The 15,355-nt window shown below is 34.6% G+C and overlaps 1 protein-coding gene across 2 annotated transcripts; it reads left to right on the forward strand.

Moving 5' to 3' along the window:
- Window positions 1–181: 181 nt before the first annotated feature.
- On the forward strand, window positions 182–15,351 carry crtac1a (cartilage acidic protein 1a). Of its 2 annotated transcripts, XM_073842362.1 has the most exons (15): window positions 182–300; window positions 684–877; window positions 3,038–3,234; window positions 3,769–3,905; window positions 3,985–4,141; window positions 5,218–5,352; window positions 5,430–5,566; window positions 6,608–6,744; window positions 7,726–7,808; window positions 7,912–8,012; window positions 8,162–8,330; window positions 8,718–8,863; window positions 9,037–9,079; window positions 10,381–10,524; window positions 12,168–15,351. In XM_073842362.1, exons 2-15 carry the CDS (start codon window positions 690–692, stop codon window positions 12,287–12,289), a joined length of 1,896 nt encoding a protein of 631 aa, XP_073698463.1. In that variant the 5' UTR covers window positions 182–300; window positions 684–689; the 3' UTR covers window positions 12,290–15,351. The 2 variants fall into 2 exon arrangements, with proteins under 2 accessions (XP_073698463.1, XP_073698464.1); XM_073842363.1 differs by lacking the exons at window positions 10,381–10,524; window positions 12,168–15,351 and adding an exon at window positions 10,036–10,344.
- The last annotated feature ends 4 nt before the right edge of the window (window positions 15,352–15,355 follow it).

Genomic DNA, 15,355 nt, shown 5'->3' on the forward strand with positions numbered 1-15,355 from the left:
AAACTATTTTACGTTTATTGAATAAAGTAAAACAAGTATTTGAGTTTGTTATGGGCGTAGCATATCTGAATGAAGAACTGCGCGTTGTTGACGCCCTCTTTTCTCTAGCGGGCCTGTGATTGGTCGAACCGCCCAAGTATTTAAAATACTCGACTGTGATTGGACAGTTGCTTACACAAGCGCTTGTGTAAGGCGGGTGCATTGAAGTTGTGTAAGGAGCGAATCTACACCATATAAACAGAAATCACACATGATTTTCCAAGCTTTAGAGTCGAGACACGTATTGGAAACTCTGAGAGCGTGAGTATCCACTATAATCAGCATTATTATTATCAACATTACTATTTACTTGCAAAGCTAAAATAACTGTTCTCTATATTTGAGGTGATGGTGATTTACAAATGCATTACCATTTCTGTCCTGTCATGTCTCTCTGGTTTGCTTAGTTCTGCTCTGAAATCTCTTTCGTTTGTTTTCTTTAATGCAAAACAACATATTTATTGTTTTGCACCCTTGCCACATTTTCTTTCTCTCATATCTTATGTTTTCATATCCATATGCTGTGTAAGCAATGTCACAAGTGCTTTTGACATGCACCTATTGCATTTAATTGCATGGTTGTAAATTCTAAGGATGAATACTGCTGTGTTTTTGCTTTCTGATAAATGCTGTTTGATTGACAGGTGGAGATGAGGATGTGGTGGGCGTGTCTTCTCAGTTTGGCTCTGTCAGCTCTCTCTCAAGCTCAGCCCATGTTCACCGTCACCACGGATACGGTTCTGCCTCCTGATGCTCTTCACAACCCCACCCAGAGGAATTATGGGATGGCGGTGACGGACGTGGATGGAGACGGGGATCTGGAGGTGGTGGTTGCTGGGTAAATAAACTCCAGCATAACCTGTTTTCTCAGTGATTATTAAATGAATTATATATGAAAAGTGTGACTGTATGAAAGCTACACTTATTATTTTATATATAAATAATATAAAACATTTTTTATATTATTTATAATATACACTGCCGTTCAAAAGTTTGGGATCTTTAATTTTTTTTTTTTTTTTTTTAAAGCCTCTGATCAAAAATAATTATGAAATATTATTGCAATTTAAAATAAGAGTTTTCTATTGTAATATACTTTCAAGTATAATTTACTTCTGTGATGCAAAGCTGACTTTTCAGCATCATTACTCCAGTCTTCAGTGTCACATGATCCTTCAGAAATCATGGTAATATTCTGATTTACTGTAAATTTTGAAAACAGTTGTGCTGCTTAATATTTTTGGAACATGCGATTCTTTTTTTCAGGATTCTTTGATGAATAAAAGGTCTAAAAGAAACAGCATTTATCCAAAATAGAAATCTTTTCTAACAATATACTTCTTTACTATTACTTTTTATCAATTTAACACATCCTTGCTGAATGAAACATTTTCAAAAAAAAAAGAAAGAAAGAAAATAATTTACTGTGCCAAAACTTTCAAACAGTAGTGTATATTGTCAGATTTATATTTTTAAATAAATGCTGTTCTTTTTAAGGTTTTATTCATCAAAGAATCCTGGAAAAAGTATCACAGTTTCAAAATTTTATTTTTAATATTAAAAATATTAAACAGCACAACTGTTTTTAACATTGATAATAATCAGCACATTAGAATGATTTCTAAGGGATCATGTGACACTAAAGACTGGAGTAATGATACTGAAAATGTAGCTTTGATCACAAGAATAAATTCTATTTTAAAGTATATTCAAATAGTAAACCACTATTTTGAATTGCAATACTATTTCACAATATTACTGTTTTTTCTGTATTTTTATTTTATTTTGTATTAAGTATTAAGCGTAAAATAAAATAAGCAAAATAAAGGTTGAATATTTGTTCTTTGAATAAGTTGAGGGTTTGAATATTTAAGAATTAAAGGCAAAATTTGTAATGTTTATTGCTTGTAGTGATAGCTAAATAGCAATTTGTTAAAAATGACAAAATAATGACTATATATATCCACCTTATTCTTCAACGCGGAAGTAAGTGGGCTAGACTTCCAATTCATTATCCGCTATAGGGAAATAACGAGAAGAATAACAACGTGCAGTAAACTGTAAAACCGGTGTGCTCATAATTAAGATAATACATTAAAATAATATGGTAAGACACACCAATTTGCAATATAAAGCAGCAAAACAAGCTGTTTTGTACAGCTAAAAATAGCTGGATGCAGATGAGACTGAAAGCCAAACCCATAAAATGTACAAATGGCAAATCCGCTCAAACAGGAAAAATAAAGTGGACAGAAAAGAAAATTCAACAGGGAAACAAAAAGGGTATTATATTTTTCTTTAAGGGGAGACACCTGTCAAGTTCGAGATTTGGGGTTGAATTTTAGTGTTTCTTCAGACTAGTGGAAAGAAAACACCCAAAAGACACTGTTAAGTGTTTCTTTTATTGCACTTGATCTATTTGTGTCAACAGATTTCAATTACGATCCATATTTTTAAAGGCTGTTTTCTCAAAATGAGTTTTTTTCTCCTAGACTGAGCCATAAATCTCCACTTCAGTAGCACTTGCACACACCAAACTTTACATTTGTATTCCTGTCTATCCTGAAGGTTTTTACACAGGGATTTGTAGATATACAATTTGCTTGTTTTTATATACAAGTTTTTTCTGAATTATGGAGTGACAAAATGAGATACCCAAAATCTCCTCCGTAAAAACATTTGACTCTAACATGTAACAAAAAAATTAAAGAAGAGTACTGAAACTGACTTCATCCAGTGTTAAGATTTGTGTACTAGAAATGTATGCAAATTTGCAAATTTTTCATGAAATAATGCCTCATTTGCATATTTAAACCTAACTTTTTAGAAAATTTGCTATATAAAAAAGGTTGCAATTGTCAATGTAATCAATCAACTGGGTACGTAAGGTCATAACTATTAGTTTTTTTTACCCTATTCACCTGCAGTGTCTCGCCTTTTAAGGTAATATAACCTATAATTGTCACCCATTAAACCTTTGCTGTTTGTCTGTTGTCAGGTATAACGGCCCAAACCTGGTTCTGAAGTATGACCGAACCCAAAACAAGCTAGTGAACATTGCGGTGGACGACTCTAGTTCTCCGTACTACGCGCTGAGAGACCCGCAGGGGAACGCCATCGGACTGTCGGCCTGCGATGTGGACGGAGACGGCAGAGAGGAGATCTACTTCCTCAACACCAACAACGCCTTCTCAGGTAAGCTTCGCAGAAGAACCCGTGATAAACAGACCTACAAAACTAAGTGAACGCTTACTAAAGCCTGGAATACACTACACGATTTTTGCCCCGAATTTTCCACCGATTTACAGTCTGGAGAAGCTGAGGCTAGTTGCTGAAAGACAGAGCGAGTCTGCAGGTTTGTGTTGACAGATTCCATAGAAAATCGCGTAGTGTATGATGGTCACAGACTCCGATTTTTTAGCTTCAGACTTTGATTCCATCCAGTCGGAGAATATCACACGCTTGATATTTTCAGACGATTTTAGAACGCATTTTGTTTTCATTTGTTATGCGTCTCCTAGCAACAAGGCGCATGAGTTTGTTGTAATCGGAATGACTTCAATGTCTGCTAGTGTATTATCCTCAGTCTTGTAGTGTATGATGGCCAGTTTTCCTCTGTCACTGTTTACAAAGTCGGTAAATGTATGATGCCTATTGTTTGAAAAATCTGTTCCGATTTTAAAAGTCATGTATTGTATACCAGCCTTAAACCAAACTATCTCTCTGAAGGTCGGGCGACTTACGCTGACAAACTGTTCAAGTTCCGTAACGGACGCTTTGAGGATCTGCTCAGCGATGACATTAACGTGCGCAGAGGAGTGGCCAATCACATGGCAGGACGCTCCGTAGCTTGTGTTGACAGAAAGGTAATTAAATTATTCAGTTTTAATAGTTATTGAGTAAATATTATTTGTTTCATGTTTGAATGAATTTGTTCTGCTGCAGGGAACAGGTCGATACTCGATTTATGTGGCAAACTACGCCAGCGGTAACGTGGGGCCTCATGCTCTCATAGAGATGGATGAAGCAGCCAGTGATGTCGAGAAAGGCGTTATTGCTCTGTCTGATGTAGCGGCACAAGTCAATGTTAATAAGTACACAGGTCAGATAGACCAAAAGTCATGTTTATAGATGTAAAACGTTCAAAAGTTTGATGCTGGTAAGATTTGCTAAGGTTTTTGAAACTTGCCAAGGCTGTATTTATTTGTTCAAAAGTACGGTAAAAATTCTAAAATATTATTAGAATTTAAAGTAACTGTTTTCTAATAATTATATCTTAAAATGTGATTTATTCCTGTGATGCAAAGCTGAATTTTCAGCATCATTACTCTAGTCTTCAGTATAGCATGATCCTTCAGAAATCATTTTAATTGGTTATTTGATGCTCAAGACATTTCAGATTTTTCTGAACAGTTCTTCAAGGGGTCATCGGATGCCCATTTTCCACAAGTTCATGATTCTTTAGGGTCTTAATGAAAAGTCTATAATATACTTTGGTTAAAAATTCTCAATAGTAGTGTAAAAAAAAACTTTTACCTTGTCAAAATCAGCTCTGCAAAAAATCAACTCATTTTATTGCATGGTCCCTTTAAATGCAAATGAGCTCTGCTTGCCCCGCCCCTCTCTGCCTGGGATTAGGAGCTGTAATGTTTACTTTAGCCGTGTTTAGCAAGCACATTATTAAGAAGGGCCATTTGCAAAGATGCATAAAAAACCCTTCTACTCAGTTCTGCTGTGGGTGAAGCTGCATCACGGATGATTCACACGAACATAGACGCATATGTAGATCGGGATCGGTGCTTTCCTTTTTAAAAACGAAAGTAACGTTATCCTCTGCGTCTTCAGCGGCTCAGATGTCGGGAGTAAATGACTAATGCTGTGTTCATTATTACATCCAACAACAGAACACCTCAATCGCTCAATCTGAGACATTCTTGGGTGGTTGTGTACACAAATTGCAAACACACATTAATGTTCAAACAACATGTAAGTTAGTTTTGCATCCGATGACCCCTTTAATACTTTCATAAGTATTTCATATTATTTGTCTTTACTGTCACTTTTGATCAATTAAATGCATCCTTGCTTTCTAAAAACCCAAATCTTTTAACATTTGCGTAACGTTTTAAAACTTGTTGGAATATTAATGTTATTAAAGTGTTAATGTTATTTTATAAGGCGGTCGTGGTGTAGTTGTCGGTCCAATTCTCAGTGCCACAAGCTCTGACATTTTTTGCGACAATGAAAATGGACCCAACTTCCTGTTCAAGAACAACGGTGATGGAACCTTCACAGATGTGGCCGGCGTAGCAGGTCAGAAACCCGAGTTTGTGTTTATAGAATTGATTTGTAATTCTTCCTCAGTCTTATGTTTTATGGTTTGATGACAGGAGTTGAAGACAGATATCAGCACGGGAGAGGTGTGGCGCTGGCCGACTTCAACGGTGATGGGAAGACAGACATTGTTTACGGCAACTGGAACGGCCCTCACCGCCTGTACCTGCAGGACGGCCAGCAGAGATTCAAGGTTGGAGTCTGAGGAAAACAGACTTTTATTAATGAGTATTTTAGTTTGGTTTTACAGGTAGAATATATAAAAAAGTCGTTAGTGCAGTAAGACAATCTACAAAAAAAATCTTATAGTTGTGGTCAAAAGTTTAGATACGCTTGATTCTTAAATTTGTGTTGTTACCTGAATGATTCACAACCGTGTCTTTCTGTTTAGTGATAGTTGTTCATGAGTCCCTTGTTTGTCCTGAACAGTTAAACTGCCCGCTGTTCTTCAGAAAATTCCTTCAGGTCCCACAAATTCTTTGTTGTATTTGAACCCTTTCCAGCAATGACTATGATTTTGAGATCCATCTTTTCACACTGAGGACAACTGAGGGACTCATATGCAACTATTACAGAAGGTTCAAACAACATGCATTAAGAATCAGGGGGATCAGATCAGGGTAAATTTAACTTATTTTGTCTTTTGAAGTATCTTCTGTATTCCTCTGAAGAACATTACTAAAATAAAAAAAATATGATATTTAGGCAAAATAAAAAAAAACTCCATTCTGTTCAAAAGTTTTCACCTCCGGCTCTTAATGCATGTTTTTTCTTTCTGGAGCATCAGTGAGTGTTTGAAACTTCTTGTAATAGTTGCATATGAGTCCCTCAGTTGTCCTCAGTGTGAAAAGATGGATCTCAAAATCATACAGTCTTATTATAACTTATTCAGGTCAGTACCAAATAAAAAAATAACATGCATTTTGTATGTTCCCTCATATTTTTTAAAAATAATTAACATTTAGCAGATTCTGCAAGGTGTATGTAAACTTTTGACCTCAATTGTATGTATAATAATTTAATATTAATGGTTTCAAACATATTTCAAAATACACAAAACTGGCACAAAAGTATACATTTGCTAAAATATGTTACAAAATATTTATTCAGTATATAAATTATGTAACGTTTTTAGGGCCCGTTTTTCGTACATTTTGTACAATATATTTTAAAAATAGGGGTCTACATACATTTGTGATCTGTAATAATGAATCAGTCTGTTGTGCTGTTCTAGAACGTTGCCACACAGGCCTTCGCCACTCCGTCACCCATCCGTACCGTCATCGCTGCTGACTTTAACAACGATCTTCAGCTTGAAGTCTTCTTTAATAACATCGCTTACCAAGGAAATGCCCCCAACAGAATCTTCAGGTACATCAACATTATTTGATGTTCACTGATTATATATATATATATATATATATATATATATATATATATATATATATATATAGTAGCATTGTTATTGTTAATACGTTTAAATTTAGATAGTGGTTGCAGCACACTATAGTTAAACTACTAGTGGGTGCAGGACACTATAGTTAATTTATGTATGTGAGGATAGCAAAATAAAGTAAACTGTGACATTTATTACTATATTATATATGACATGTTATATAAATATTAGATAAATGTAACTTACAAAAAGAAATAAGTTACTAAATTACTAAAATTAGAAATTAGTTACTAAAACTGAATATAAAAGATTTAAATATAAGGATCAAAGACAAAAAAGGGTTTAAGCATAAAAAACAATAAGTCTAATACTGCTTTACATTTTTTTTTTTGTTGATTATCCAAAACAAAAATTAAAAAGTTTTCGGTTTAATTTAATTGCATTTTTTTTTCTGAGCAAAAACAAATATCATACATTTCCCCTCATTTACAGAAGACAGACACTAAAATGTCAAGACTTGTAAGGTATATTTACAGTAAGCTGAAATTAAATTTTTACTCATTTAAAACACAAAATGTAATATGCTCCCTTATTCTTTTATATATTTTAATATGTACTAATCAGAATAAGCATGTTATTTGAATTTTTACAAAAAAATTCTGTTACACTCAATGACAGTGTAACATTATTTCAACCAAACTTTGACATTTTATTCACCAAAAACTTATTTGAATTCTAAAAGTAGACACTTTACTGGCATTAATGTGCTTCTACAGACATAAAATCATTTTTGTATATATATATATATTTTTTTATGTGGACATTTTAGCGTTTTTGACTCATAAATACTTAAACTAATAAAAATGGAGAAAGACATAAAATTTAATCTAGAAAAAGCTATTAATAAATAAATATTATTACACATACAGTAATTCCACTGGGTTGTGGTTGTTTAGGGTGTCCAGGACGCAGAATTCTGATCCTGACATCTCAGAGCTGGATGTGGGAGATGCCTCTGAACCTCAGGGGAGGGGCACAGGTGAGATCACATGACCAGACCCACTTCCTGTGTAAATAAACAACCTGATTTCTTTCTTTAACAACTGAGAGCATTACAACGGGCTGTTTTGGTTGGGTAACAGGCGCCACAGTAACAGACTTTGACGGTGACGGTTTGCTGGATCTGTTGGTGGCTCACGGTGAGAGCGCCTCACAGCCCATCTCTGTGTTTAAGGTCAACCAGGTATGTCAGAAAATTTATTTGCAATGTAAAAATCTGACTTTAGACTTTGGACTTCCTTGTTAATATACTGCGTACATTTACATATTCAATTCAGAGTAAATAATCATTCTCAATGAGCATCTCAGCATGTTTTCTTCTCATTTTTGCAGGGCTCCTCTAATAAGTGGCTGCGTGTGGTGCCGCGCACACGATTCGGGGCATTCGCTCGTGGAGCAAAAGTGGTGATGTACACAAAGCACAGTGGCGCACACACTCGCATCATTGATGGAGGATCAGGCTATCTGTGCGAGATGGAGCCCGTGGCTCACTTTGGGTTAGGTGAAAAGATTTAACAAGATTTTATTTGAAAGAAATGAATACTTCTTATTCAGCAAGAATGCATTAAATTGATCGAAAATAACAGTACAGACATTCATGATGTTACTTTGACTGCACAAATGCTCTTTGAGCAGCATATCAGCATATCAGAATGATTTCTAAAGGATTGTGTGACACTGACGACTGGAAAAATGATGCTGAAAATTGATTACAGGAATAAATTACATTTTAAACTATATTCAAATAAAAAACACTTATTTCAAATTTTAATAATATTTCACAATATAACAGTTTTTACTGCATTTTTAATCAAATAAATGCAGTCTTGCTGAGGAGAAGAGACTCATCAGCATACGAGATTAAGAGTCTATTTTCATTGGCTCTTAGGAACTGATGAGGCCACCAGCATTGAAGTCTTTTGGCCGGATGGGCGCTCCAGCGTTCGGCCGCTCGAGTCCGCTGATATGAATACAGTCATTGAGGTCGCATATCCTAATGAGGGGGAGGAGACAGCGCTCACGTCTGACGCACAGGTATGGATGCATGCAAATGAGGAGGAGGAGTCAATGCACACCTTACACAGCCAGGTATGGAGATTAGGAACAGATATTTGATAACGAAGGACAAACGTATTACTATCTGATGGTCGTTGCTTCAATAAAATATTGTGAATACTGAAGTATGTCTTTGTATCGATACTTTGCAGTGTGGAGATGGATTCACAGTCAACTCCAACGGCCGCTGCGTTGGTAAGACGCACACTATCAACTTCAAATAATCTGCGAATTACATGCTCAGTTAACTGTTGTTTCAAATTGAAGTAAAAACATGCATTTCTGCAAAACAACGAATACATTAGGATTTAAACATGGTTTTAAAATGTCAAAAAATGCAAATAGCATGTCTTGTTGGCAGAGGCTATTTACTTATTACCACAACTTCACCCACCACTGTGTGACTGGGATAGTCAACACTACAAAAGATGTCTATTAATTGTCAGCTTCAGTGGCGCAGAGAATAAAACACGTGTTTCAGTCTTTTCAACGCGACCAATCCGGGTTCAAATCTCCCTTCTGGCGAACTTTTTTTCTCCCTTTTCAAATCTCATCTCAAATCAGAAGGGCATTTATTTTCAATAAAAATGAAGAATGTAATTGAAAAGTAAATATATAAACTATCGTGTAGGGTATGTGTAGGAAGGGCTTATTATCCCAATAAGGCAGTACCATTTAATACATTTAATTAAAACTATAATTTACACTCGTACATAATTACTGCAAGCTGTTTTAAAGTACTACAGTGCCGAGGTGCAGATAATTGCACCTATTTGCAATAAGTATTATAAATATTAGAAAGTCCTGCTATTTTAACAGTGTAAATGGAATTTATCACTATTTGCACTTAGTGTAAATAGCCGCTGCTGTGTTTTTTTTAAAATAGAAAAGTGCAAAATACAATCCATGACTAAGAAACATTTATGCTCAGTGCATTTTCCCAATGACAAAAACTTAATTTTGGACCCTGCTTTGCATATTAGTTTTATAGCTCAAATTGATTAATAATTTTCAAATTTGCAGAAAGAAAAGATTTGTAATATAATGCAAATGTTGATCTAATGTCTTTTTAGAGAACACACTTATTTAACTCATCTGAATAATTGTCACACAATGACATATTTGTTTTCTCCCTCTTGTCCTTCAAACAGCAAGATCCTGAGTATTTTCAGCTGGACATTGAGTGTGTCATCATCTCATTAAATGAGAGCTGTGCTGTCAGATGTCTGACACTGAACCACATTTTATTCAACAAACTCAACAGATGCCAAATCTTCAGCCTTTTACTTTAATGTTGTGCTATTAAAACCTTGTACTGTTACTCATCGCTTTTTAAGGGGAAAATGATAGTCTACATCTGAAACGGTTTACATCAAATACACTTGTTTTCTTGTTTTTTAGAACTTGTTAACCTAAAATTGGAATCGTGTGCAATACTAATAAAGCAATGGTGAGTGGGAGTGTGATTCTGTCTTCATTCCCTTCATCCTGTTCAGATATAAACGAGTGCAGGCGTCTGCCGGCTGTGTGTCCTCACACTCGTCCGGTGTGCACTAACACATACGGACACTATAAGTGCAGCTCTAAGAAGAGATGTGTTGAGGGCTACAAGCCCAGCAGAGATGGCCGAGCGTGTGTGGGTGAGTGCAGGACATGATGTTCGCATCTAAGTTTAGGAAGCCAAAACACACTGAATGAATGTAGCAGGATAGATGCAGTTCTGGTCCATTGGTTTAGTTTTGGTCTATTGGTGAGCTCAATTATATGTTTATGATCACTTATGCAACTTACACTGTAAAAAAGTGGTGTAGGATTTTACGGTCAGTCTCATCTTTAAGCACTGATGTGAAAATGCACTTAAATCTGAATTTAAATGGTTGTAAATGAAGAATGCTCAAATTCAGACCTATGAAAGACACTTAGATTGCGGAATTGAAAGCATTAGAAAATAAATAGGATTGCTGTAAATGTATAATACAAAATAATTTAGATTTTAAAATCAAAGTTGTGTTCAAAATTTGAAGTTGACATCACAAAAATGTTGGTTCTTGTGAGTTTTAAGATTTTATTTAGTAAAATAGTTACAAATTATAAAATAGTGCTGAAAATGTAGTAAAATTTTAAACATGATACGGCCCACTAGGGGGAGAAGCTTGCTAAAAGTTAAAGCAAAGTCCACTTTGAAAATGATTTTCAGACAAATTTTGAGTGTTTGAGCTTTTAAAAGATGTCTAGTTTATGATGATTACTGAAATATGTGAAAATGTAGAGGCAAGTAACAATGGAATCAACAAAATACATTTAGAAGTAGAAAATAAATAATTAAAAAATAACTGGAACTCAATTTTAAAACAAAAGTACTGAAATTGTCATTTTTTAAAACATATACTCCGGAAATCTTTGCTTTATTTACAACTGTACACTGAAACAAAAATCTGTCAAATTTACTGTAAAAAAACTGGCAGCTGTGGTTGCCAGAATAAAAATGCTGTAGCAACATTTTAGTTTTTAGGGTTTTACCTTAAATTACATTTAGTGTAACATAAAACCCTAATGAACATAACTGATCAAATAAATAAATAAGAAGAAACAGTTATTTCAACGGAAAAACATAAAATGTGAAATGTAAAACATGAAATTCTGGGAATGTCAATTTGCATTTTTTTCACAGTAAATTATATGTCCTTTTCACTTCTAAAAACTGTATTTTACTGTAAACTTACATAAAATGTCCATTACAGTTTTTTCACTGTACATAGTGAATGAACTTACCGTTAACCAAATAATATGTTTTTACTCTCGCATTTTTAGTGCCTTTTACCGTTAAAATTACAATAATTTTTTCCAGTGCATTTACAGTAGAGTTTATTTTCAGTGCAGTTTCTAGCTAGGCTAAAAATACTAGGTGCCTCTGAGCTGCTTGTTAGACATGGGTAAAAAAAGATTGACTTAATTAAACTGAAGCTTTTTCAATATAACTAAATCTTAAGATGTACTAGATTAGAAATGCCAGAGACCAGAAATGTAAAGCATCTTTCCGTCATGAGGCAGACTGGACTTCCATGTTTCCATGAAAAGTTGGATAAACAGGAAGAATTTACCTGTTCAAAATCGTAATGCGTAAACACACTAACGTGCAAACACACTACCTGAAATCTATTATAAGTCTATGCACGCCCATTTCTTCTTTCTTTTACACATTAGAATCATATCTGTTTTTTCTTCACAACTTACCCGTATCATCAGTCATCCATCCTCATCCTCTCTCTCTTTGTTTCTCCAGCTGTGGCCTCCCGGTATGACAGCAGCACCTCTTCCTCCTCAGTCTGTCCTAGTTTTCATCTTCCTCAGCTTCTCCTGGTCTCGGTTCTGAGTGTCTCTGGAGGCCTGTCTCCGTGTCGTTGAGTCTCTGTAGGTTTTCTGTTCTGGTCCGACTCACTGGATCTGTCAGATTCTCTCTGTCAAGATGAAGACGGACCTGTGATCAGATGATGCACATACGGGAGGGAAATTATCAAGATCTTCAATAGTACTTTTGGACCTCAAGACACCTACTGACTGGAAACACAGCAGTGCTGTGAAGTGTTACTGCATGAATGGTCACAAACTCATGGTGTCATGATTACTGTCTTTTTCCCCAAACCTTACATGTTGACACTTTACAATATGGAGGGTTTGCAATTACATCATGGATTGGTCAGTTACCCGGATGTGTGGCCATTTTGGCGATACTCAGATGTAAACAACAGCATGGATTACATGATTAATGTACTACTAAATAAGTTGTTCTGCTAATTTATGCTACGAAAAAATGTGTGGAAGCTGCTAAACCATATAGAGGACTTATTAAGCCGGAAAGGGCACCTCATTTTGACAAACTAAAGTTAATAGGTGGTAAAGACACATACTTGTAAACAGCAATATTTAGCAAAATATGCGAATTTCGTTGTTGTGGGGGGCATTTCAGTGCAGCCAATCTGGATGATTGATGACGCGTCGTGAAAACAATCTATTAAGAGGCACTCTTTAACTTTTTGGGTTAAAAATGAATAAAAAGTAATGAGCAAGCACATAACTAATCAGTGTTCAAAACTATCTCCTTACCTTAGCCAAACTAGCAATAATGTTTATTTTATTTTATTTTTTTGCAAGACAAAAAGGAAAACAACAATAAACAGCACTGCATAGAAATACAATAACATAAAAGAAGGAAAGACAAAGAAAGTAAATAAATAAAAAACAGCACCTCAATCAATAAGAAAAGGATCATCATATGCCTTAAGAAACTTGTTATTCTTGATATCATCAATAAGTTTAAGAGAATGAACAATAAGCAAAATCTCTGCGAGAAAGACATCAAATCTAGGTAACATATTAAGAAATTTGGATTTATGAATAAAAAATTTACAATGCAAAACAAAAAAAAAATTAACAAGTTCAGCAGCATTGGTCACTATACTAGAAAAATATAGAAATATTTCTTTTAGCGTAAATTTTCAACCAAATTTTATAAAAGAACATCTTAGGTTCTGTTTGCAATCGTTCGTCTTTGCGTCATTACGTCACGTCTTGTTTATATAAAGGAGTCTAGGCTATAGTTGTGTGTGTGTATGCTGCAAGTGGATACTACATTTGTAGCCTAATCATTTTAATTATTAATAATAATGTGCACTGTTTGACGTGATCTGAGTTAACTTTACGATGGTTAGATTTAAAGGTTTAGTACACTTCTAAAACAAAAATTTACTGGTAATTTACTCACCCCTCTTGTCATCCAAGATGTCCATGTCTTTCTTTCTTCAGACGTTTTTTGAGGAAAACATTTAAAGGAGTAGTTCACTTTCAGAACAAAAAAATTACAGATAATGCACTCACCCCCTTGTCATCCAAGATGTTCTTGTCTTTCTTTCTTCAGTCATAAGGATTTTTTTTTCAGGATTTCTTTCCATATAATGGACTTCTATGGTGCCCCTGAGTTTGAACTTCCAAAATGCAGTTTAAATACAGCTTCAAAGGGCTCTGAACGATCCCAGCTGAGGAAGAAGGGTCTTGTCTAGCCAAACAATCGGTTATTTTCTAAAAAAATGTACATTTTATACACGTTTGTAACCACAAATGCTTGTCTTGTGAAGCTCTGTGATGTGTTTTTTTGTTAAGGGCGTTTGACCTTCTTTGCATGTTCACTTTGTCAACACTAAGTCAGTACTTCTGCAGTGATGTAGGATGATTTTGAAGTTGGTGAAAATGAGACAGGAGTTTTTCTTAGAAAATAACAGATCGTTTCGCTAGATAAGATTATTCCTCGGCTAGGATCCTTTAGAGCTCTTTGAAACTGATTTTTGGAAGTTCAAATTCATGGGCACCATAGAAGTCCACTATATGGAGAATTCCTGAAAAGTTTTCCTCAAAAATCATAATTTCTTTACGACTAAAGAAAGAAAGACATTAACATCTTGGACGAGAATGGGGTGAGTACATTATCTGTAAAGTTTTTTTCTTGAAGTGAACTAATCCTATAGTCACCATTGGTGGCACGATTTATTGTTAAAAAAATCAATTGGTCAGACTTAAACTAACAGACATTACTTACTTGTTCAGATGACATTTTCCAGTGAAACTTCCTATTTTTGACACACTTTAAAGCCCACATATACATCTCAAAACATTAGATTCATCCACGCTGAAGAGCCATGCCGATGCACAACCCTCCTATAAAAGATAATTCCACAGGTTTCAAACAGAGATGGCGACAAAGAGGTATGTACATGGTGCATCTAAAAAAAAATTGAATATCGTGAAAAAGTTAATTTTTTTTTATTCTAACTTATTTCAAAAAATGAATATATTCTAGATTCATTACTTGTAAAGTAAAAAAAAAATTCGTTCCTTTTACTTTTCCTACCTAATTTCTTCCTTCCAGTCGACTTTGCATTTAATATGCTTTGATACAGCACTCTGTGAACAGCCGCCTCTTTCAGTAATGACCTTCTGTGACTTGCCCTCTTTGTGGAGGGCGTCAATGATTGTTTTCTGGACCATTGCCAAGTCAGCAGACTTCCCCATTTTTGTGGTTTCAAAGAACAAGAGATAGACAGAATTTATACTGTAGGGATGGTCATTTAATGAAACTCAAATTTAAATATTCTAATATTTGAGATACTGGAGTTTTGACTTTCATGAGCTGTAAGCAAACAAGCAAAAAAAAACAAAAAAAAAACATTTGAATTGTTTTACTTTACATGTAATCTATAATACATGAAAGTAATTTTTTAATAAGTTACAATAAAATACTTTTTCACAATATTCAATTTTTTTTAAATGCACCTTTATACATGTATCTTAAGAACCTAACGTCCTGTTTTACATAATAGCATTCCTTTTTAGCCAAGTTCGAAATGCCTTAATAAAACCCTGTGCAGAAAAATACACTTAAATAAAATGTGATTAAATAAAGAAAATCAGAACTCTTTT

The sequence above is a fragment of the Garra rufa genome, chromosome 6 (assembly GCF_049309525.1).
Source record: "Garra rufa chromosome 6, GarRuf1.0, whole genome shotgun sequence".
Lineage (NCBI taxonomy): Eukaryota > Metazoa > Chordata > Actinopteri > Cypriniformes > Cyprinidae > Garra > Garra rufa.

Bases quoted from the DNA above. Each gene is read 5' to 3' on its own strand.
- crtac1a (XM_073842362.1), top strand. From the start codon at position 690: ATGAGGATGTGGTGGGCGTGTCTTCTCAGTTTGGCTCTGTCAGCTCTC. The intron at 8,013-8,161 runs GTATGTCAGAAA...TCATTTTTGCAG, and splicing joins CTGTGTTTAAGGTCAACCAG to GGCTCCTCTAATAAGTGGCT. The intron at 8,331-8,717 runs GTGAAAAGATTT...ATTGGCTCTTAG, and splicing joins CGTGGCTCACTTTGGGTTAG to GAACTGATGAGGCCACCAGC.